Source organism: Acanthochromis polyacanthus, chromosome 11 (assembly GCF_021347895.1).
Source record: "Acanthochromis polyacanthus isolate Apoly-LR-REF ecotype Palm Island chromosome 11, KAUST_Apoly_ChrSc, whole genome shotgun sequence".
In the NCBI taxonomy this organism is placed as follows: domain Eukaryota; kingdom Metazoa; phylum Chordata; class Actinopteri; family Pomacentridae; genus Acanthochromis; species Acanthochromis polyacanthus.
This window is the reverse complement of record NC_067123.1, coordinates 15481337-15507384: the sequence shown is the minus strand read 5'-3', so window position 1 is coordinate 15507384 and position 26048 is coordinate 15481337. Positions and strand designations below refer to the sequence as shown.

The window sequence follows — 26048 nt, the reverse complement described above, 5'->3', positions numbered from 1 at the left end:
ACTCACAAGAAGTTAAGAGGCAATGCTATGAAGCTCATTTCATTGACACAGCTTTCTAAGTCACCAAAATTGCTAATTCATGTGGCTGTATGTATATTTTTGACCCAGCAGATTAGGTCACTTTTTCTGTTAACCCATAATAAAGTCATAAAAGAACCAAACTTCATGAATGTTTTTTGTGACAAAGAAGTATCTGTTCCAATTACTCTATCAGAGAAAAATCAGAGTTGTAGAAAGAACTGGAAACTCAAGAGAGCCATGACATTATGTTCTTTACAAGTGTATGTAACCTTTTGACCTCAACTGTATGTATCAAACCCCCAGTTATTCTCTAGATGAGCTGTTTGATAGGTACCATCAAACAGTACAATATAATACCACAAGGTGTGGAGTTGTGAATACTTCATGTCTGAAGATTAAATACTTGCAAACAAATTTTGGGGCCTTGAAATTAACACATGCAATCTATACAGAGCTTCTTTTGATATCCATGGGTTAACTAAAATCTTTTGGTGTTTACTGTAAGATACACTGAGTTGAACATGGTGAAGTAGCTCTATTGTGTTAGGTCAGTTATCAGCAGAGATCATCTCAGTCAAATGTGCAGTTTAGAGCTGGTATGTGTAATTCAGCAGTGACGACCAAAATGTATAACAGAGCATAGAATAGAGCGGCAGGTAGAATGAACAAATAGTCACCTCTGTAAGACTGAAGAAGTGGATAACAAGTATTGGCAAGGAAAACTATAGCAGAAGGTTCCAGAAGAATAACAAGCAGAGTCCAAAAATGGTCAAGTCTAAGCAAACATGAATTCAAAATAAAAAGTTAATAAATCCAAACATTCAAAATGATCTACCAAACACACAGAAAACGGAGGGACATGGGCACCGAGATAGCTCAAGATGACCCATGAACAGGGCTACAGTCCCCAACACAATACCCCCCCCCCCCCCCCCTCCTTCTCTGTAGTTTCCTGTCTGCCTCTTCACTTACCTGTGAAATATAGTAATAAAAAAAAGGAAAGAATGAAATAAAAAACTTAAAAAAGGAAATGCAGGGACACAAGACTGACTAAACTACACACACACACGGAGGCAGACTGGGTAATGAGACACAAGTGAAACGGATCAGGGTGGAGAGAGCAATAAAAAAGGAGGAAAGCACAGAAAAAGAGATTAAAAAACACTAAAAACTGTCGACACAACAGCTGTGGACACAGCTTTAAAATAGCTAAAGAAGTAACTGTAAAGAAAGACAAGAAAATGCACTGAAAACACTTAGGGAAGAGATTTGGTGGAAAGGAAACACTAAGAAAGACAAGGGAAATAAGGGGCATGTCTGATATCCTTACAGCTGAAATTCGTATTTTGTCTTTATGTTGTGTAATACATTTTTATACTAGCAAATGATTGTACATTACTTTCATTTCGTTAGCATTTAATCACATCATCCATAACATGGACCTCAGGCAACATTAGAGTGAACTCTGGTGATTTGTAGTTGTTTTCTTTCTTCATAGAAGAAACAACTAACTTGCAGAATTCCTTAATGGCTGAATGGATGACTTTTTACGATTCATTATTTTAATTTTTTTTTTTTAAATTCAAATCGATGTGTCTCAGTCAGACAAGTGAGTAATGAAAGGAACTTTCATCATAGTGACAGAAGAAACGTAATTTTGAGGTGTAAACAATTTGGATTGACTTGTGTAAATATAAATTATTTTACTTCTTACACTGTGTAAAATGTCATTAACTAATCATCTTAGACACATCAAGTATTTTAGACTTTTTAATAATTTGTCAAAGAAAAATATTTCCCATATATGTTATATTTTAAGTTTTCCAGCCCCATCACCATACAATTTGTTCAACTAAGAGATCAGGATGTACTACAATGGCCTTTAAGTTTGACTGTTACTGAGACAAAGAAGTAATAAATATAAGGGAGGGATGAGGACTTGGGCTGTGTATGTAATAGTATTTACACCTACACCTTCCTCCTGTGACAGGGGAAATAACCTAGATCTGCGCTGCCTTTGTGAAGCAGGTAAGATACAGCTGAATATGCTGTCCTATGGATATGCAATCTGGACATCATATGGAAAAAAAAAGAAGAAAAATAATAAAACACACAGGCTACCCTGAATGACCTCAAGATGTCACTGTCATTCTTTTGAATCACTTTTGCTCTTCAGTCTACATACAAGTTATACTGGAATTAGGGAAGGACTAGCTTACCAAATCAGTGCATTTGACTACAGAGACAATGGCGTACTTATGAATCACTGGTGTGTCTCAAGCAGTCTGTTAGGACCACCAAAATAGTAGTTGTAGTAGTATAACTAATACAGTGCCCATTACTCAACCACTAAAAACTTTATAGCAAGTTCAGTGTATTTTTTGGAAAACATATTTGCTTTCCTTCTTAGGAAGGAAGGAAGATAAAATTGATATCAGTCTCATGTCTGTGTGGAATAAGGACATGGTTAGCCAATTTTAGCATTTAGAAGGAAGCAGAAAGAGATCATTTCAGACATCCCTCACCCCAGCAACACTTTCCAGCTCTTCCTGGGTTGTCCTGAGGCGTTCCCAGATCAGACAACTTACATAATTCATCCAGCAAGTTCTGGGTCTGCCCTGGGGTCTCCTCCCAGACGGACATGTTCGGAAAACCTCCAAAGGAAGCCTCCCAGATGGCCAAACCACCTCAACCGGCTCCTTTTGAAGTGAAAAAGCAGTGATTCTACTCTGAGCTCCCTCCGTATGTCCGAGCTTCTCACCCTATCTCCAAGGCTGAGCCCAGACACCCTGCGGAGGAAGCTAATTTCAGCCACTTATATCCGCGATCTTGGAACGTAGATGGACTAGTAAATTGAGAGCTTCGCCTCGCCGCTCAGCTCCTTCTTCACCATGACAGTTCGATACAATGCCTGCATTACTGCTGCTGCTGCACCAATTTGCCTGTCCATCTCACGCTCCATTTTCCCATCACTTGTGAGCAAGATCCTGACTTCTCACTTTGGTTGTACAGAGACTCAATGGCTCGTATTAGCGAGACTGGTGCCTCTTGCTCCCACAGTATCACCTACAGAGCCCCTCGGGGGGCATGGCCTTATCATGGTCAAACTCCCATGACCTCCTCAGCAGGTCCACAAGAGTAAAGAGCTGATCCACCGTTCCACAACCAGAACAGAATCCGCATTGTTCCTCCTGAATCTGAGGTTTGACAATCAGTCATAGCCTCCCTTCCAGCACCCTTGAGTAAATTTTCTCATTAGTTGGAACACACTCTCTGGTCCTCCTTTTTGAAAATGGGGACCATCAACCCCTTCTGCCACTTCACAGGCACCGTACCCAATACCCACGGAACATTGTAAAGACGTGCCAAAACAGTCCAACAATGTCCAGAGCTTTCAGAATCTCAGGGCAACCACTACCACAGATATGGACAAAGATCCCCCTGAATCTTCAGGTTCTGCCTCCCCCGTAGAGGATGTGTTTACCAGGTTCAGGAGTTCCTCAAAGTGCTCTTTCCACCACCCGACAGTGTCCTCAGTATGGGTCAACTCTTCTCCGCCCTGACGGTACACAGCCTGGGCAAAGCCCTGCCTCCCCTTCCTGAGGCATCGAACGGTTTGCAGGAACTTCCTTGACGCCAACCGAAAGTCCTTCTCAATAGCCTCTCCGGACTCCTCCCACACCTGAGTTTCTGCTTCCGCAACGGCCGCAGTTGCCGCCCTTTTGACCAACCGGTACTTGTCAGCTGTTTCAGGAGATCCCCGAGCAAGCCAGGCCCGAAAGGCCTCCTTCTTCAGCCTGACAGCTTACCTCACCACTGGTGTCTACCAGTGGGTTTTTGGGTTGTTGCCATTGACAGGCACCAGTGACCTTCAGGCCACAGCTCCTAACAGCTGCCTCTGCAATGGAGGTTTTGAACATGGCCCATTCAGATTCCATGTCCCCAACCTCCCCCGGGATACAGGAAAAACTCTTCCAGAGGTGGGAGTTGAAAAACTCATGGGCAGGCGCCCCTGCCAGACGTTCCCAGTTCACCCACAGTACGTTTGGGTATTCCAGGTCTGTCCAGCAGTCTTCAATGCCATGTGGTGATCAGTTGAAAGCTCTGCTCCTCTCTTTGCCTGAGAGTTCGAGACATACACCCGTAGGTCTGATGATACCCTTGCTGCGTGTGTAGGTGAGATCAGCTATATCTAGCCAATACCGCTCCACCTCCCGCACCAGCTCAGGTTCCTTCCCTGCCAATGAAGTGATGTACCACATCCCCAGAGCTAGTCTACGTCACCAGGGGGAAGTACACCTAGATGCCCGCTTCTGCCTACTGCCCAGTTGACATAGCACCCAACCCTGATTTTCTACCCAGTGAGCGGTGGGCCCACTGGGCGGGGACTCTGAGTTACTTTTTCGGCCTGTGTCCGACTGAGACCCATGAGACCCCAAGGCTTGGCCACCGTGCGCTCTCACCCCCAGACCTGGCTCCAGGGAGAGGCCCCTGTTTCCCTAATCAAGGCGAGGTGGCAGCTTTCCTTGTCTTTGCTGTTATCAGGGTTTTCTGAATCGCTGTTTCTCTGGTCCCTCCCCCAAGACCAGTTTGCCTTGGGAGACCCTACAGGTTTGAACATCCCATCTCAGAATGGCAGTTAAATAAGTCTGTGATATGATATAGAGAACTGACAGATAAGAAATTTTCCTTTTTCAAGATTCTGCAGCAAAAATATTGAAACAGTGTTCTTGAGTCCATTCTAACACTGCCAGGCATGTGTGGTTTCCTCGTTTGTGCTGTGATGATCATATATCGTATTGCCTGTGTAAATTCACAGTGAAAATAAAATTACGTGGTTTTCACTGAAATCTATTATTTGCGTCTGTTTTAGTGACATACTGCCACAACCTGCTGTTTTGTCACACTGCAATTTCCTCACTCACACTTCTCTTCCTCCATCACCAAGAATTTACTCCCTCCCTCTCACTCTATGTACATTTTTAGTCTTTTTTTTCTTTTTAATTGGTATGTGTAGGGTTTGAAATTTAACCAGTTCACACTATCACAGAATATAAGGTCATTCTTAAGAACATTTGTAAAATTCTGGCTCTTTTGTTCTAGTGTTGCTGTGCCCTCGGGTGTGGACATCATTGGAAAATGGCAGAGTGTCTTCTTGGCCAATAGGTCCCCCAGTGGAGGGGACAGTGCTGCACTACAGCTGCCTGCCTGGCTTCATCCTCATGGGCCGAAACTCAACACAGTGCAATAAGATGGGCAAGTGGGACACACCCAAACCTGTGTGCCACTGTGAGTCACTCTTCTTCTGCAGTAAGGTCTCTAGATGAGCACTTTGAGTAGAAAAACTTAAGTTACAAAATTAGAACACATTTCTTAGTAGTTCAGTACTTGTTGCTGCATCACTGCCACCATCTATTTGTCAGTGAAATTGTGTAGAATATAAAAAAAGCCTCACCGAGCCAATATATGATTGTATATCTTGACACAAATTTAATATGTTTAATGCATACTTCAGTTGGACCCTTGGTACTCCCTTTTTAGGATGTGCTGATTAGCTGTATTCTAATTCTGTTTTGTCGTCTCTGTTCTTTTCCCAAAGATGATCGGCATTTCAAAGGTAAGACCTTTTTCATTTTTATTCATTAGGCTTAAGCAAACCAAAAGTGAAGTGAATTGTTCTGAAATACACAAAAAATATGTAAAAATGGACAATGCGGAATCATTTATTATATCATATCTTTCAACTTTGCCACTAATAATTCTGCAGGGGTTCTCAGCCATGAACTGAAGAATCTGCAGGTTTTAATTCCTGCACTGTACTTTAAAAAAATTTGAATGAACTGTATGCTGCATTGACCTGCTGCAATGAAAACCAGTGAATTCCTCAGGTTTAATAAATGATTTATTCCTATATGAAAGAGTGTGTGCATAACTTACACACAAAAAAAACATATTACAAAACTTGCAATATAAAGAGCCATAAAGGTAAATGGCCCACATTCACATAGTGCCTTTTAACTATGATGGACGAATGAAGCCTTGTGAACCATTGAAGCTTTCTTTCTTTCTTTTTGTACCAAAAATTATTTGAAGCTTCAGGGGCAACAGTGACATCTGGTAGCAGAACAGAACAGAATGGCCATGTAAAATCACTGCAGCTGATGACAAAAAAAATCATCAAAGTTGATAAGAAGCACTCTAAAACAACACTTAGGGACATAGCACCAGTTTTGAGAGCGCTTGGTGTGAAAATATCACAATCGACAGTTCATAGGCAACTCTAACAGCAGAATTAGGCTACACACAGTTTGAATGACAACTGTGGACCCAAAGGGAGACTTTTCATTTTTAATACACTTTACTAATGTAGTGAAGAGTGTAAGATGTTGAGCCCGAGAGTGTTGGTGACCATGGAGAGCCAAACCTGTTTAGAGGCTTCGGCTGGCAATGGAGGAAGCAGAGGTTGGTTTGTGTCTGGCTGAGTAAGCAGGGTTATTGACTGGGCAGATAAATGACTGGAGCTAGGCAAGACAGCAGGAGATTAGAGTGGGCAAGGAGACAATGAATCTGAGGGACAAGGAAAACACAGGCTAATTTCAGGTGTGCCAAATAATTACCAGCAGGAGCAGATACAGGGAGACACACAGACAGTAAAAGTCAGGATCAACAACGAGAAGCGCAGGGAAGGAGAAAAACTGCAGACATGCCAGGAATGGGGAACAAGGGACAACCAGATCATGACAATATGAGGTGCAATCAAAAAGTTCTGAGTTTGCACTGGAATAAAACAAAAACTTTCTTTAAATTTGGCCGCAATCCCTTTAAAGAAGTGATGTTGTGCACCAGTTCACTGCTTCCAGTGCTCCTACAACACTTGAAACACTGCTTGAAAGCCCTGTTCTGTAAGTCCATCAGGCATCATCTGTGATGTGTGCTAGGTCTCCTCCAATGCATCAAAACAGAACTCTTCAGCTTGAATTTTATTTTGTGGTAGATGAAGAAATGGCAACAAGCCACATTTGGTGAGTCAGGTGGATGGGCAGTGACAATAGTGTGCCAAAACATTTAAAACATCAACACAAATGGGGGAGTGGCTGCATTGTCATGATGAAGCACATATAGTAATGCCCATCATGACACCATTCAGGTAAATTAATTCCCTCAAATGCCTCCGTGAACGCTGGAAAAACGTTAAACTGGAAAAAATGACGAGTATGCTCTTGTTGCGCTCTTGACTTTCTCTCTTCTTAGTAACTGCAGGCTCTTTCTCTACGAAGACTGCTGTTTTGTCTCCGAGTTCCTATTTAGAGATGACTTTTCTAATTTGACATAGATGGCCTCCTTCACTCCTTTCTCAAACCATTTGTTCTGTCTGTTCAAAATGTGTACATTGACTATTTGGCTGTGGAAAAATGTCCGTGTGACTAAAATCCTTGATTTTTTGTTTTTAGCATCTGCTGCTTCGGTTTTTGACCAGAATCTTTTAAATGCCTCTCTTGTGACTAAGAACTTAGTGAAAGCGCCACATCAAATAAGAAGTTCCAAACAAGAGGTTACAACCAAGATGACTAAAAGCCTTTGCTGTGTGGATAATTATTCATTTTTATACTTAAACTTTTTGCTTAATTTTCAGAGCTTTAACATCTCCCTGAAAGACCTCCAATGGAAATTAAGTTTCAACCCTTTACAAAACAAACTCAAGAGCAGAATACTGGCTGACTGGAGTAGTTCAATGGTCGAGTGTTGGGTGGTGGTCTGAGCTCAGCTTTTATGGTGATAGTTTGCAGGTGGACCACTCCCAGTGGCAAATGTCCACAATCGGGCGATTATCCAGTGAGCTGAAACTACACACAATCCCTCATACACACCTCACTCATGCACACATTAAGAAAAAGGGAAAGGAGAGGGAAGGCTGCCACTAAGCAGACATAGAAGGCATGACAATTACCACCTCAACAAATAACTAAGGAATTAGCCACTGACCATTGAAAATGTAAAGAGAGAACATTACTAGTTCTCGTCAAAAATCAGCAGGCCTATCTTTGCAACTTTACAAGATCTAGGGAATGACGTTGTGAGAGCCAGAAAATGTTAATGACGTGTTTAAAAAGGCACAGATGGTTGCTTTTTCTGCCTTCAGTGTTTGTGGGAAGCCTGTAAATGTTTAGTGTTCTTAGTTCCTTAAGTGTTAAAATGCTAAAAAGACTTTCTGAATAAATGTATTAACACTGACTCATTTGTAAATAAAATAATGGTCCATCTGTTGCATTTGCTTGAATATGAGCACACACAATGCTCCTATATCCACTTCTGTTTTCATTCTGCTGCTTTTACTCATGAGCTGTTCCTTGTGATTTAATACTTCTCTTTCCATCATTTTTGATAGCATTTGATTTTAGTTTTTTCAGTTTCTTAATCACTACTTAAACACCTACAGTTCACCTACAGACTGAAGAGCGTTGTTAACTTGCTGTGCAGGCTTAACTTTTTTTTTCATGCAAATCATCTGTGTTACAGCATGATGGTACTTTTTCCACAGCTGCCACTCACTGTGTCTCGCTGTAGCAGAAGCAACAAGTTATTTCACTTAATGTTTTCAAAACTACAGTGAAAAGTAATTAATGAAAATTATTAAATAAAAGTGCTAGCAACTCTTATTCCTTATTAAAGTGTGCAGCTAAAACCCATGTCAAAGGATCCAGAAGACTGCCCTTGCAACACTAGATGGCAGTATGGCACTACTCTCAGTCCCAAGAATTAATACAAGAAGATTAAGATGTATGGCAGAGCAACAGTCAGGTGTTATGTTCGTTAAATATGTTTAAGGGTCAGACCTGTTCACATGACAGAGTGTTATTGCTAACCTTTTAGATTGTGAATAGGTTCCTGGTAATGTGTCTCTGCTTGGATTATCCCACAGTGCCGTGCACTGATGAATAGCCTTGTCAGTGCCACAGTTTGTCAGAGTTTTCCAGGTTGCTGGTATGCTTATGGGCTGCACAGTGGAGTCGTGGTTAGCACTTTTGCCTTGCAGCAAGAAGATCCCTGGTTTGATGGTGGTGAGGGTCTAGTTCTCTCACTACCATTACACTCTCACTGGCTCCTGCTTTTTTTTTTTCACTGCTGCCATGAAAATTCTGTCCTATTTGCTCAATCAGAAAATCAAATTAAACAAAGTGAGGTCAATAACAAGATATAAACATTTGACATTTTGCACCTTTAGAGACAAAAACTAAGAGCTAACATCTGAACATGCAGTAAACATTTTTTAAAATACATTTCAAAATCTGTAAAAACTTTCAAAAGTTTTGAATAGAATTCAGTATGGTGGGAGGTCAGACATGGGAAAATCCAGGATTTTACATCTAGATTGTGCACATATTGCAAATACACATAGTGTTATGGTGCGGAAGAAAATTGAATCCAAAGTGAGAGCATACAGAGCAGGCAGTAGGCAGACTGGAATTAAACAGGTAATACTAACACTAAACTTACTACTAATGCCAACAAACTTGCCACTAAGGCCAGAAACATACTACATGCAAGGGAGGCAGTCTAGGGGGCATGCGCCAGCACTCTCGGCATCCAACGGAGTGCAGCTGCCGCCGGAGATGACACTGGGTCCTCTTCGGGGAGTGGATTGGCCGACCGGGGCAGTCCTTGGGGGAATGTCCATGTCCTCGCTCTGGAGGGTAGCAGGGGTCCACGTCCTCACTCTGGAGGATGGCTGGGGGGAAAGCATGTTGCTCCGCCAGCTCAGTGTCGCACCGTTATCTCGAAAAGGGAAGACTACAACAACAATGATCCCACACTGAAAGCCGTGTGGGGCCTGGTCTCTATTGCCGAGATGATTGGATGAGCTGCAGCTGAGTAGATCCCGCAGCTGCTCTGCATCTGCGCTCATCAGCGGCCATGACACATACATTGCTATTTCAAATCATTAAGATAGTTAAATTGCATTTACTGTGTATGCAAAAAAATTAAGATGTACACAAACATAAGTTTCTGAATGCAGTTGGTTTTTGAAGATGAGACATTTTCGTCACAGGTCCTTGTTAGACAATAACATAGAACTATTAAAGGTAACACCTCATCTCTTTGAAACACAGCTCTTAGCTCATAGTTTTTGATGAAGTCGAGGCATTTAACATTCTACTGTGAGTTTTACTCAAAGCTCATGGATGTATCAAACAGATCAATTATACTACTTCAAATGAAGATGTGCAAAAATTCCCATGATGGAGTCTGTCTGTTTATAACTTACAGTCATGGAAAAAATTATTAGACCACTCTTGTTTTCTTCAATTTCTTGTTCATATTAATGCCTGGTACAACTAAAGATAAATTTGTTTGGACAAATATAATGATAACAAAAAAGTAACATATAAGCGTATAATTTAAGAGGGGATTTTCCTTTTCTTGATAATAACCAAAATCACTGAAGTTCTTGCATCAATAGCTATAGCATTGTACTGCCAAAAACAGTGCTTTTAGGCATCCCATGCTTTCTTTTGTCTGTTATAGTCACACCATACACACAGGAGTTAGTACTTGATTGGATGACCACTGTTTTTGATGACTGCGGCCAAGCATCTTGGCATGCTCTCCACAAGCTTCTGACTTTGTTCTGCTGTAACAGCAGCCCATTCCTGTTGCACAAATTAAAACAAATTTGCCTTGTTTTTGGACTTGTGGTTCTCCATTTTGTGTTTGATTATTTTCCACAGGTTTTCCTTTGGATTAAGATTTGCAGTTCAGATCTAGTCCCCAGTGGGATGTCTGGAGTGTAGCAATTCTCAATTCCTCCTAGGAAATCTCAAGGATGGATGAGATTGAATATTAGAAACAGAATTGAGGACAAGGGGCAATGCCTCTGGAAACATGTCTGACTTTGTGCTGAGAATGTGAACACAGCTCTCTCCCTACAGGGTCCCTCGAGAGACATGGTCTAAGCCTTTTCTAAAGCCACATAAAAACATCTGGGCTCGGTGCACAACCTCCCACAACCATCTCAGCAGCTCTGCAAGGTTAAAGAGCTGGTCCATTGTTTCATGACCAGGATAAAATTCACATTGCTCCTCCTGAATCTGTGGTTTGATAATCAGTGGGAGCCTCTTCCAGCAGCCTTTTTAAAAACGGAAACCACCACCTCAGTCTGCCAACCACAGGATCTTTTTAAATTTATACATGACACTGAAGAGGCATGCAACTATGTTCAGCGTCTTATGGTGAATCTCCACAACTGGCAATTTGCCATGGAGTATTTTCTTGAGTACTTCGGTGACCTCTGCCACTGATATAGGAGAAGTTTCCCCGAGTCTTCAAACCTTTCCTCCTCAGCATAGGATGTGTTACCTAGATTAAGGGTTTCATCAAAGTGCTCTTTCCATTACCTGACAATACAGTTTGGTTCGGAGACCCCCAAGCCAGCCAGGGGGTCCAACCAGTGACCTTCTGATCACAACTCCCAACAGTTGCTTCTGAGATGGAGACTCTGAACATGGCCCACTTGGATTCCTTATCACCTGTCTTCCCGGGATGCAGTAGAAACTCTTCCAGATGTCGAAGTTGAAGATTTCACAGATAGGGGCCATCTTGGTTCACCCTCAATTCACATTAGGTTTACAACTCTGTGTGGTAGCCACCTTTGCTCGAACATGGTTTTCATTATGGCCAGTCTATGTCTAGCACAAAAGTCCAATAACAGAACACTCATCGGATTCTGATCAGACAGGCCATTTTTCCCAATCACCCCTCTTCAGATTTCTTTGTAATTGCCCATGTGACCATTGAAGTGCCCCAGGAGAACTATGGAATCCTCCAGGCAGAACTGATTCTGGGGCACCTCTCAAAGACCCCAAGAAGGCCAGGTTCTCCTGTGTTCCAACAAAAACAACGAAAGATAAAAAGCAGTCAGAGTTTAACCCAGTGAAGTGACATTTCACATCCCCACAACAGGTCTATGCTACCTGGTTGAGATCGCACCCAACCTCAATGTCCAGTCCTGTGGTGGGTCCACACTGAGATGGCCCCATGTTGTCTCTTTGGGCTGGGTCCCAAAGAGAAGAGGCTGAGCCACCAGATACTCACGAGCGAGGTCCACTCCCAGGCCTGGCTTGTGGAGGGAGCCATGGTCTCTCTAAACTGGGCAAGGTGGTGCAATCCCTTATGACCATTTTCACTGTGTTGGTGGGCTGTGCTGTTGGTTTAGGTCTATCCCTTAAGACCAGTTTGTCTTGGGACTGGAGATTTTACCAGGGGCTATTGCTCCCAGGATCATGGGGACGCACAAATTCCTCCTCAAGGATAAGATGGTGATTCTTCAATGTATGTAATAATTTATTTTTGAAAGATTTTTACAGTATATGTATTGTAAAAAGATAAGATAAGATAAGATAAGATAAGATAAGATAAGATAATCTTTATTACTCCCCATGTCAGGGGAAATTTCCCATGTTAGCATACAGAAAGAGCAACAATAAACAATCTAGTTATAATCATAATAATATTTACAATATGCAAATGAGTGAAGGATGGAAAAAGTGGCTTATGGAATAATGTAAAGTACAAGAAAATTCAAATAGTGCAAGAACTGTGCAGATTATGTGAGGGCTCCAGACTAACTATTTTTCCTAGGAGCACAGTGGCCCCTAACTTAAAATTTTAGGAGCGCAAGCAGAAAATTTAGGGGCGCACACCAACATCGACTTGCAAAGTAAATATTCACATTTCCTCTCATTTTCAATGTATTACTGATAAATACTTGCACAATAAATGCAGAAATTATGTTTTCAATTCACATTTTATAGTGCAGCAGTTGACACAACATAACAAGAAAAGCACTCAGAGTGCAGTACTCCGCCAAAGCTGCTCAGTTGAAGCATAATTTCCGATGGATGAAAAATTGAATAAAAATGACCTTGTGCTCAGCACAGGCATGTGTTATGCATGTGCACGTCATGTATTTATACCAAATCATGTGTAAATTACTCTGATAAATGTCTGCTGATCAATTCATCACTTTTTGCAAGCCTTTGTTTTGCTAGTGTTAACCGTTCTCTCCAGGCTTTTATTTTGAAGGCGTATTTTTAATGCTATGGGCTTTTGTTTTGTAACCATTCCAGCGAAAAGTCCAAAAATTCACATAAAGATGAAAGAAATCGGTTCCACTCTTTTGCTGTCTAGCAAAGGATGTGTCTAAACTTAAAAGCAGCTGGAATGAGGACAAGAAAGGAGTGAAGGACAGGAAGGTGAATTTGTGTTCAAAATAAGGTTGAACGTAAATGAAGGCTTTGTGAAACATCAGGAGCTTTCCCATATGGCTTCATTCGCCCCCTGCTCTCACACACATTGGCCCGCATTCTTCTTCTTTGGTGTTCATCTCCTTTCTTCTTTTGGAGTTAATGTTGGTTGGCAAACAGCTCATCTGTGCATTACTGTTTACTGGGCTGAAGTGTGGAGCACAAGTTTGTCAGTAACAAAAAATATTCAATAATAATTTAAAAAGAAATCGGCAAAGTTACTGGTCGCACATGCGCGAGTAGATGAAAAATTTACTCTCACAGCTCAAATTTTGGTCGCAAAATGCGACCATTTAGTCGCAGTCTTGAGCCCTGTAAAGGAAGATGTGATAAAGTCCAGTTTATGTTAACATCAGCCAGTGATGCTGATGTCATAAAGTCTTATAGCAGATGGAATGAATGACTTGCGATAGCGCTCCTTCTTGCAGGGTGGGTGTCTCAGTCTGCTGCTGAAGAAGCTACTTAAAGACTCCACAGTGTCATGCAGTGGGTGAGAGGGATTGTCCATGATGGATGGGCGCTTTGCCAACATCCTCCTCTCACCCACGTCCTCTATGGAGTCCAGGGAACAGTCCAAGACAGAACCGGCCCTCCTGACCAGTCTGTTCAGTCTCTTTCTGTCCCTTTCAGTGCTCCCTGCTCCCCAGCAGACCACTGCATAGAAAACAGCAGACGCTACCACAGAGTCATAAAATGTCCGGAGCAGAGTCCTGCACACTCCAAAGGACCTCAGTCTCCTCAGCAGGTGGAGACGACTTTGGCCCTTCTTGTACAGGACCTCTGTGTTGTGTGACCAGTCTAGTTTGTTGTTGAGGTGAACACCCAGGTATTTGTATGAGTCCACTATCTCAATATCCAAACCTTGGATGTTCATTGGTGCAGTCTGAGGTGTCCTCCTCCTGCGGAGGTCGATGATCATCTCCTTCGTCTTACTGGTGTTGAGCTGCAGATGGTTTCGCTCATACCAATCAACAAAGTCAGAGATGACCGTCCTGTACTCCCTCCCGTCCCCATCAGACACACACCCAACAATGGCTGTATCATCAGAGAATTTCTGGAGGTGACAGCTCCCAGAGTTGTAGTGGAAGTCCGATGTGTACAGGATGAAGAGAAAGGGAGATAGCACTGTCCCCTGTGGGGCCCCCATGCTGCTGACTACTACATCAGACACACAGTCCTGAAGCCTCACGTACTGTGGTCTGTTGGTGAGGTAGTCGATGGTCCAAGCAGCCAGGTGACAGTCTACTCCCTCTCCCTCAAGCTTTGCCCTGAGCAGAGATGGCTGGATTGTGTTGAAAGCACTGGAGAAGTCAAAGAACATGACCCTCACAGTGCTGCTGGTGTCCTCCAGGTGAGTCAGCGATCTGTGCAGCAGGTAGACGACTGCATCATCCACTCCAGTGTTCGGTTGGTAAGCGAACTGCAGTGGGTCCAGATGTGGGCTCACCTGGGGACGGAGGTTCCTGAGGATGATCCTCTCCATGGTCTTCATCAGATGAGAAGTGAGGGCCACAGGTCTGAAGTGATTAGGCTCCCTGGGGTTCCTGGTCTTTGAGACAGGAACCAGGCAGGAAGTCTTCCACAACACAGGAACCCTCTCCAGACTCAGGCTCAGGTTAAAGATGTGCAGCAGCACCTGACAGAGCTGGTCTGCACAGTCTCTGAGGAGTCTGGAGCCGATTCCATCAGGACCTGCGGCTTTCCTGGTCTTGAACTTTTTTAGCTCACTTCTCACCTGTTCAGCTGTTATGGAGAGGCTGGGGGTGGAGGAGGATGACAGGAGAGGGGCGATGGTGGTGGTGGTGGGGGGTGAGACAAGGAGAGGTGGTGGGGCTGTATGTGGAGTCCAGAGGTGGTGGAGGATGGGGGGAGGAGGAGAGGTGCTGTTGGTGGTATAGAGCTGAGGTGTGAAGAAGGAGCTGGCTGGTCAGTGCTTTGATGAGAGGGGGGAGGAGTGGGAGCAGAGTCAAACCTGTTAAAGAACAGATTCAGCTCATTGACCCACTCCCAGTCTCCTGCTGCAGCTCCCCTCTCATGACCTCCGCTGTAACCAGAGATGGATCTCAGGTCTCTCCAGACCTCCCTTGTGTTATTGTTCTTCAGGTGAGAGTCCATCTTGGTCCTGTAGCTGGCCTTGTCCGCCTTGATCTTCTTCTTTATCTCCTTCTGCACCCTCCTCAGCTCCTCTTTGTCCCCAGATCCAAAAACCCTCCTCTTCTCCTTCAGCAGGGCCTTCAGTTCTGGGGTCACCCAGGGTTTGCTGTTAGAGAAGCACCGTACTTTCCTGGTCGGTATGATGTTCTTTGCACAGAAGTTAATGTAGTCCGCGATAGTGTCCGTCAGTGCATCGATGTCCTCCCCGTGTGGACCACACAACACATCCCAGTCTGTGGTCTCAAAGCAGTCCTGCAGCGCCTCAGTGGCCTAGTCAGACCACTTCTTCACATACCTTATGGTGGGGGGTTGTTTCTTCACCATAGGTATGTAAATGGGCTTCAGCCTCACCAGGTTGTGATCTGAGCAGCCCAGCGGGGGGAGGGGGGAGGAGCTGTATGCATCTTTGATGTTTGCATACAGCAGGTCCAGGGTTTTACTGTCTCTGGTCTGGCAGGTCACGTACTGAGTGAACGTAGGGAGGGTGGCAGAGAGCGATACATGATTAAAGTCTCCTGAGACGATAATAAGAGACTGAGGGTGAGATGTTTGCAGCTGGGACACTTCACTGTGGATGAGTTCACAGGCTGCAGCCGCATCAGCCGAGGGAGGCATGTACACAGTAAGAGCTATAACATGTGAAAACTCCCGGGGCAGATAGAACGGACGCAGACTGACCGCCAGTAATTCTACATCCTTAGTCCAGAGCCTCTGTTTTACGCTAATGTGCCCAGCATTACACCATCTCTCATTCACATGCATCGCCAGGCCCCCTACCTTCCTCTTACCACTCTCCCTCAAGTCCCGGTCCGCTCTGATGAGATGGAATCCATCCAGAGTTAGAAGTAAGTCCAGTGTCAGTTCGTTCAGCCATGACTCGGTGAACATCATAAGTCTGCTCTCCCTATACTTCCACTGCAGCCTGTTCAGCGCCGTCAGCTCTTCCATCTTGTTTGGGAGAGACCTCACATTTCCCATTATCACAGATGGAACGGGCGGCTTGTAGCGTCTCCTCTTCTCTCGACGCTTCACTCCTGCCCGGCATCCTCTCCTCCTCCTGCGGAGCTCTGCTGGGATGTCTGGTCTCTCCTACGACGGCGGCCTGGCCTGGCTCAGCACCAACAGCTGTTCTTGAGTGTAATCAATGGAGCCGTGGCTGAACAGGTTGCCAGATGAGAACTTTAAAAGTTCCAAAATAAGAAGTAAAAAAGTAGGGGAAGCGCCATTTGTACATTCATCGTTGCACTGTACAAATGCGGTGTACCCACTTGAAGAACAGAATAAAAAGAGAAGAAAAAGACTACGAGAAATATCTAAAACACCTAAAGTTAACAGGAGCTGCTGTAACTAGCTGCCGCTAACACGGCACCATTTTGAAAAAAAAATGCTCCACTTTATCAATTTTATTATACGTGCTTGTTATGTGATTCACAGGTATGCTATCTGCACTTATCACATCCTCACTTGTAAAATACAGCATTACTGGGGAAGACACTATTACAATATTTTGTAAATTGTGTCTTTAATTTGCTTACAATGCAAGCACATGCACATTTTAGCAAGCACATGCAGTGTTCTTTCCAAATAACCACAGAAATCAATGCGCCGATCAGTCCTGAGCTGTCAGCTCCTTGGTAAACAACAAATAAAATCTATTATTGACAAAGCAGCTGACTTATTTCTTCCTGATGAAAGGTTGTGCAGGAAATGTGTTTCTGACCACAGTATATTTGCAATCTGTCAAAGCCCCTGGAACTATTGCTTCCATTTACTGATTTTTGAAAATTTTATTTTGTGTGTGTCTGGGTATTTGCTTGTTGTTGATGCTGTTGTTAATCCAGAACTTAACAGTGATTTGATGGTGAAGCCTGAAGCTGTACCTGCAGCTAGCAGGTAGTAGAATGCATTAGCCTTTTTTAATTAAGACTGCTTCCCCAATCTCTCTCTCTCTCAGTGCACATCCATCTTCCTATCTGTGATAAACTCAGTGGTGGAAAGGTAAGGTGTGCATGTGTCTGAAAGAGAAGATACAGAAATGGAGGGAGAGACAGAGACATTTCTTTTTCTGTGCATTTGTTCACAGATCCTCTTTAAAATAAGGAAATCAGCTTAACTAAAACCTATGAGCCTATTTAAATACATGTAAGTGGACTCATTTTTACATTCTGAATCAAATTATGAGATTAACAAAGATTTTCACTACTTCTTTAATGACCACAGAATTATTGGCAATGAAAACTGAAATGTTATTGTTGGAGGTGAAATTTTATCAGATCTAAGTTTACCAGGCAAAATATGGGGTGAGCTTAAAGAACAGAAAATACACTTCATCGAACCTTAATAGGGAATTAATTTGTAACAGCAGCATCTTAACATAGACAACCGAGTCAACAGAGTACAGAGAAGGAGGAGCGAGGTGAGGTGTGACTGAGCTGACGGAGGTCCCAAAGCTAGTAGGGGAGGGGGAAGCTTGAGAGGATGAAGGCAGAAGGTTGGGTTAAAGAGAAGTTTGAGTTGAAGAGAAGTTTGGGTTGGAGGAGGAGGGTGGGAGCAGATGGTTGACCTGATCTCTCCAGTCTCAGCAACTGCAGTAGGAGGAATGTAAACAACGATGGCAACGATCACAGTGAACTCCTGCGGCAGATTGTATAAGCTCAGACTAACTGCTACCGGTTCAATGTCCCTGCTACAAAATTGTTCTTTGATGGTAACATGCACAAGGTTGCACCATCTGTCATTCACAAGCTGAGCAAGTCCTTCACCTCTCCTCTTATTGCATGCTGTGACGTCACGGTCTGCTTGTAGCCTAGAAGCCTCTGACTCTGGTTTACACACGTGGACAAAATTGTTGGTACCCCTCAGTTAAAGAAGGAAAAACCCACAATTCTCACTGAAATCACTTGAAACTCACAAAAGTAACAATAAATAAAAATTTATTGAAAATTAAATAATCAAAAACAGCCATTACTTTTGAATTGTTGATTGACATAATTATTTAAAAAAACAAACTAATGAAACAGGCCTGGACAAAAATGATGGTACCTCTATAAAAGATTGAAAACTATTTGACCAGAGTGACATGATTAACTCAGGTGTGTCATTTAATTGACATCACAGGTGTTTCCAAACTCATAATCAGTCAGTCTGCCTATTTAAAGGGAGACAAGTAGTCACCCTGCTGTTTGGTGAAAAGGTGTGTACCACACTGAACATGGACAACAGAAAGCGAAGGAGAGAATTGTCCCAGGACATCCGAAAAAAAATGATAGACAAACATCTTAAAGGTAAAGGCTATAAGACCATCTCTAAACAGCTTGAAGTTCCTGTGACAACAGTGGCTCATATTATTCAGAAGTTCAAGACCCACGGGACAGTAGCCAACCTCCCTGGACGTGGCCGCAAGAGGAAAATTGATGACAAATTGAAGAGACGGATCGTTGGAATTGTATCCAAAGAGCCCAGAGCAACCTCCAAAGAAATTAAAGGTGAACTCCAAGGCCAAGGTACATCAGTGTCAGATCGCACCATTCGTCGTTGTTTGAGCCAAAGTGGACTTCATGGGAGACGACCAAGGAGGACACCACTGCTGAAAAAAACTCATAAAAAAGCCAGACTGGAATTTGCAAAAATGCATGTTGACAAGCCACAAAGCTTCTGGGAGAATGTCCTTTGGACAGATGAGACCAAACTGGAGCTTTTTGGTAAGGCACATCAACTCTATGTTCATAGACTCAAAAACCAAGCATACGAAGAAAAGAACACTGTCCCTACGGTGAAACATGGAGGAGGCTCAGTAATGTTTTGGGGCTGCTTTGCTGCATCTGGCACAGGGTGTCTTGAAAGTGTGCAAGGTACGATGAAATCTGAAGACTATCAAGGCATTCTGGAGAGAAATGTGCTGCCTAGTGTCAGAAAGCTTGGTCTCAGTCGCAGGTCATGGGTCTTCCAACAGGACAACGATCCAAAACACACAGCCAAAAACACCCAAGAATGGCTGAGAGAAAAGCGTTGGACTATTCTAAAGTGGCCTTCTATGAGTCCAGATCTGAATCCCATTGAACATATGTGGAAGGAGCTGAAACATGCCATTTGGAGAAGACACCCATCAAACCTGAGACAACTGGAGCTGTTTGCTCATGAGGAGTGGGCCAAAATACCTGTTGACAGCTGCAGAACGCTCATTGACAAATACAGAAATCGTTTAATTGCAGTGATTGCCTCAAAAGGTTGTGCAACAAAATATTAAGTTATGGGTACCATCATTTTTGTCCAGCCCTATTTCATTAGTTTGTTTTTTTAAATAATTATGTTAATCAACAATTCAAAAGTGATGGCTGATTTTGATTATTTAATTTTCAAATTTTTTTTATTTATTGTTACTTTTGTGAGTTTCAAGTGATTTCAGTGAGAATTGTGGGTTTTTCCTTCTTTAACTGAGGGGTACCAACAATTTTGTCCACGTGTGTAATTCTTGGTAATGCAGTCTTTCAGCCATGTTTCCATGTAAAACACGAGGATACTTTCCCACCCGGTAGAGTTTTTGGCTCCTGACGAGTGTCTCAAACTCCTCTATCTAATTATCCGTAGAGCAAACGTTTCCCATGATAACAGATGGAAAAGCTGATCTATAAGCAGCTTCTCTCCAAACTATCTCTCCCTTCCTCCTGTTTGTTTTAACTCAAACTCATCTCCCTCTGCGTCTCTTCTGTAGAAAATCCTCCAGAAAATCATGTCTCATCCCAGCAGTTTCAGAGAGCTCAGCGAGATCAAGAAGCTTCTGTCAAGAGTAAACAATAGCTGGCTGGCTCCGTTGCTCCACAGGTAGAACTCCACTGAGCAACAGTAGCAATGGCCTTTTCCACTCCATTTCCTCTTCTCACTCCTCCAAGAAAATCAAAAAATTAGAATAAAAAAAACGCTTAAATCACCAACGATTGTAAAAAAAAAAAAAAGTTTGGCATCAAGAAAGAAACACACTTAACTGAAAAGACAGGACGAAAAATCTGCTGTAACAGGCTGCCACATCACCGGCACCCTCTTGTTTTCTTTCGAACTTGAAAAAAAAAAGTCACATGACACATTCAGTGTATCAAGAGTATGCAAGGATGCAATTTCCACTAAAATCTCTCAACCCAGTCATTATAGTCCACATAAGACAAACGTTAACAAAAATGTTAGTATGCTTGTTTGACGTGCTCTCAGCCATATCCATCCATTCTCTATACACCGCTTTATCCTCACTAGGGTCACGGAGGGTGCTGGAGCCTATCTCAGCTGACTTGGGCGAAGGCAGGGGACACCCTGGACAGGTCGCCAGTCTGTTGCAGGGCTACATATACAGACAGACAATCACTCTCACATTCACACCTACGGGCAATTTAGAGTTATCAATTAACCTCAGCATATTTTTGGACAGTGGGAGGAAGCCGGAGTACCTGGAGAAAACCCACGCATGCACAGGGAGAACATGCAAACTCCATGCAGAAAGATCCCAGGCCCACCCTGGGATTTGAACCGGCGATCTTCTTGCTGCAAGGCGAAAGTGCTAACCACTTTACCACTGTGCAGCCCTCTCAGCCATATCCTGCACTTAAAATAATCAGCTTAACAAGCTGCAGTGAGCAGTGTAGCTAGTGTTTTGCAGACTGCCTTCAAGATTTCTTACAAATGGGAGGCATAGAAAACATATCTCTCCAGTCCTGGTAGAATCCCACTGGCTCTTGTTTGTTTCAAAAAATCATTTAAGATCCTGACAACTAGACCTGTCCAGGGTGTCCCCTGCCTTCGCCCGAGTCAGCTGGGATAGGCTCCAGCACCCCCTGCGACCCTAATGAGGATAAAGCGGTGTATAGAGGATGGATGGATGGATCCTGACAACTACTTGTGTAAAATCTTTACACGGTCTGACTTCACTTTACTTTTCAGGTATATTAACTCGTATTCTGCAATTAGACCCCTCTGATTTCAACCAATACCAAATGTTACTGAAAATTTCAGGGACCAGGCTCAACAAAATGTGTCATTTTCCCAGTAATGCTCAAGCATTTACATACTGTATGTGGTATATACTACTGTATGCTTAATTGTGACTAAATGCATATTTAGCAGATTTGAAAATCTGTGTCAAGGTTACAGCACTGTCTAAACAGAGAGTCATACTAGCTTCTTGGATGTATGTGCCAGGTGGTTGGGGATGCCACCACGATAAGATATATCAGCTAGCTGACTGTTGAAACAGTTAGAGGACACAGTATTGAGAGAAATGTTTCTACAATCAAGCAATGGAGGTTATTTTCATGTTGCTGGCCATATGTGTATGAACTGTAATGCTCAATCTGGGATTATTAAGCAGATGATAGCGTACTGTTGAATCCTGCTGTACCTTCTGGCCTCTCCTGTTACAAGCTCTTTATGAGAGGTGGTCTGAGACTGAGGCAAAGACAGAAAAGATATAGCAGACTAGCAGTTCAAACACTAACAAATTTACAGTTATTTAAAAAAAAACTTACAGAGGGTTGGAAGGGGAAGGGAAAGTGTCATCACTAGGGGTTGACTGGAAAGGCTTTTCTTCAAGGAGACCACTAGTTAACAGTAGGGGAAATGCACTACGGGAAGTGGCTACGAAAGCCGAGGAGGGACAGAAACTAGAATTGCTGAACTACAGACAGCAATGGAGACTAATTCTAGCAGAGGCAAAATATCTACAGGAACAGGAGCTAACTGTTACTTTTGATGAAGCAGGATCAGAAATGTGCACACATCACGGCAACAGAATACACAATACTGAAACTGATTACATAGTACAATTACACAAACAGAACGCCAACATGGCAAATAATTAACCTAGCGATACGTGAAATAACATGTGACAGTACACACAAACATGAGACACAGTCTGACCTTTTTTTTTTTGAGTGTACAGAGGTCACTTAATAAAAAATTGCTAGAACACGAGACACGGACGGAAGCGACGAAGATGGCTGCTTAAAGGATATGCTCTGCTCGCCCCAGTGGTGAAATTTAAAAAAAATATTGTGAAAATCGTATTTTCTTTGACCACAGTACACTTGGTGAAACAAGAGTGAAAAATGCCTCAGACCAGCTCCAAAAAAAACTGGAAACCAGAAGTTATTTTCAAGTTTTAATGCGGCTACCTCCAGGGCTAACAAAAAGGCTAGCATGGATTCACCTACGCAGCACGAGCTAACAGCTAGCAGTGCTTCCACAGCCATTGACAGCGAGGTAGCCAGGGAACTTGCAAACGTGTCCAAATTGATAAGAGACAGTTCTGAAGCACAGGACAGGAAACTGGAAGACATCAAGAGGTCAACATTTGCAGTAGAAAATCAGGTGATGGAGATTTCTGAGCGTCTTAATCATGTTGAGGCGTGACTGAGCTTCCTCGAGGACGTGAACCAGGCACTCCAGCAGAAGCCCCCCGCGACCAAGGAGGTCCAACAACTCCGAGAAAAATTGGATGACATTGAAAACAGAGAGAGGAGGAACAACTTACGTTTTGTCGGCTTTCCGGAGGAATGTGAGGGTGGCGATGCTCGGGCTTTCCTCGCTGGTATTATTCCAAAACTTTGGAGCATCAACTTCCCGGTGGCGTTGGAGGTGGACCGGGCGCACAGACTTGGAGCTCGACGCCAGTCGGAACCGAGCCAGTCATCGAGGCCGAGGGCTCTTATCGCCAGATTCTTGAGATTTCAGGACCGGGAGCATATTATGGAGGCAGTGCGCAAGGGGAAAGTGACCTGGAATGGCCATAATATCCTTGTGTTCCCCGACTACTCCAAGAACGTCATTGAGAAACGGCTGCGCCTCAATGAATGCAAGAAACTGCTCCATGACCGCCACATGAGGTTCTCCTTATTGTTTCCAGCAGTGCTTGTTATCTGGTCACTGGAGGGTCGTCGGGAGTTTCATGATCCAAAGAAGGCTCTCACCTACATCCAGTCCCAGGACTAATGTAACGGCGCGCCCCATTACGCACAGACACGGCTGGTCTGCTGTGAGGGGGGACAATTTTTTGCATTATTATTCAGTTTGTTTCTCTCCAGTTGACTTTCCATTCCAGGCCAGTTGCTGAAATATAATTGGACTTTGTATTTTTCTCTCAACTTGTCTGATAGTCAATGTGAGTTCACTGTCATGGAGGCGGTCATGACTAGGTGTTGGACATTTTTTATCTAGAGGAGGGTGCCATGAGGAGAGCCTGGGCATACCAGCTGACAGTAATACTGAAGGGTCTGTATCATATGTTCTGCTTAATGAGTGCTAGACATGCTCCTTCTTCATCTAGTATTTCATTCATTTGATTTTCATGTTTCTTTGCTCTTCCTGACGCTGTGTCAGGAGAGCGGCTGTATTGATATTACCGTCGGGAGGCTCTTATTCTGGAAAGCCGCCGTTAAGTTTAAGGGTCACGGTCCTAAGAACAGTTTGTGTTTTTGGCATCACGTTCAGAGGATGCCTGTTGATGACAGCAGGTCATCACATGTTTAGTTTTTGTTTTATTTCCTTCTGTGTTTTTGTGTTTATTGTACTGGTAGGGATATACCATTTGCTGTTCACCATAGATCTTAAGCATCTAACCCCATTTAAAACCCACTCCAACTATGTCAGCCAGCAAAATTAATCTCAATTTTATGACATCGAATGTTAAGGGCCTTAACCATCCAATTAAAAAGAAAAAAGTACTGAGGTTTATCAAATCAAGAAAGTGTGATATCGCCTTTCTGCAGGAGACTCACCTCCTTGCTCAAGAATCACAAAAACTGCGCTGTGACTCAGTTGGCTTTGTAGCAGCTTCCTCTGGAAGTAAGAGCAGTCGAGGAGTAGCTATCCTAGTCAACAAACATTTACAATTGAAAGGTCTAAGACAGAGCTCAGATGAAGATGGGAGAATAGTTTTGATATTGTCAGAGTTTCAGGGACAAAAAATCATATTGGCAAATGTATATGCCCAAAATACTGTAGATCCATCCTGTATTGGCCTTCTGGAGAGCAAGCTCATAGACTTGGGGGACTTCCCAATAGTTTTGGGTGGGGACTTTAATGAGGTACTAGATCCGATATTAGATCGTAGCACATCTTCACAAAGTTCCTCAAGGACCTGTATTGCCCTGCAAGATATGTGTAAAACGTATGGATTGGTCGATATCGGGCGTGTACACAATGCAGTCAATAGGGACTATTCATTTTATTCCTTGCCTCATAGGAGTTTCTCAAGAATAGACTTTGTTTTAGTCTCAAATTCTTTGATCTCCTCCACTTTATCAAATCACATTGGGAGCATCATTATTTCCGATCACGCACCTGTGTATCTATACATGGCTCCCTTTAGAGATGTACAAAGATCACCCTGATGGAGATTAAATTCGGCTCTCCTACTAGGCCCTAATTCAGGGGTGTCAAGATCTGTTCCTGGAGGGCCACTATCCTGCATGTTTTAGATGTTTCCCTCTTCCAACACAGCTGATTCAAATGATCAGGCTCGTTATCAGGCTTCTGCTGAGCTTGATGATAAGCTGATCATTTGAATCAGGTGTGTTCGAAGAGGGACATATCTAAAACATGCAGGATAGTGGCCCTCCAGGAACTGAGTTTGACACCCCTGCCCTAATTTTAAGGAGGCCTTGAGAACACAAATTATCCTCTTTAAAGAGACCAACTTACAATCTGCACTTTCATTAGGGGTTGCCTGGGAAGCCTTTAAAGCCTTCATGAGAGGATATGTAATTCAGCATGCCTCCTTTAAAAAAAAGAAAGCTTAGCTAAACAGGTGGATTTAGAAAATCAAATTCAGGTTGCTGAAACTCAGTTTAAACAAAATATGTCCCCTGATAACCTGATAGTACTGACTAGGCTAAAATACGAACTTAATTCTATACTCTCCCAAAAAGCAGAGTTTTCTCTCTTTAGGGCAAGACAAAAATATTTTGAAGAAGGTGATAGGGCTGGAAAATTCCTTGTGAAGTACATTAAACAGAGGGAAGCTATGCACACTATTTAAGCTATCAGAGATGAGGCAGGTAATTTATTTACACACAATAGTGAAATATATGAAGCCTTCAAAAAGTTCTACATTAAACTTTACACCTCAGAATCACAACCTGATAAAGATAAAATAAGGTCATTTCTAAATCCTCTTAACCTTCCTTCATTATCTGTGGACCAAGTTAAAGATCTTGAGCTTCCAGTAACCAAAGAGGAGATAATTAAGGTTATTAAAGATCTTCCATCAGGCAAGGCCCCTGGTTTGGATGGATTTACTGCCGAGTTCTATAAGGCTTTCCCTGAAGAACTGGCTCCATTTTTTGCTGGATATGTACAATGAAGCCCAGGCTTTGGGTAAATTACCCCCATCATTATCAGAAGCACTAATTTCTCTTATACCGAAAGGAGGTAAAGATCCACTTGATTGCAAAAATTACAGACCTATTAGTCTGATATCGTGTGATAGTAAAAGCTTAGCTAAAATCCTTGCAAACAGGCTAGATAGGGTCATGACATCTTTAATCCACCCCGACCAGGTTGGCTTCATACGTTCCTGTTATTCTGCTGAAA

At 43.0% G+C, this 26048-nt stretch overlaps 1 protein-coding gene across 2 annotated transcripts in view; it reads left to right on the top strand.

Annotated features, from left to right (window-relative positions):
- The window catches only part of gabbr1b (gamma-aminobutyric acid (GABA) B receptor, 1b), a 148810-nt gene that overhangs the window by 34373 nt on the left and 88389 nt on the right, over positions 1-26048 (top strand). For both annotated transcript variants that reach the window (XM_051955127.1, XM_051955126.1), the window contains 2 exons: positions 5125-5310; positions 5621-5638. In XM_051955127.1, coding sequence (XP_051811087.1) covers positions 5244-5310; positions 5621-5638 — 85 coding nt within the window. In that variant the 5' untranslated portion in view covers positions 5125-5243. The remainder of the gene's footprint in view (positions 1-5124; positions 5311-5620; positions 5639-26048) is intronic.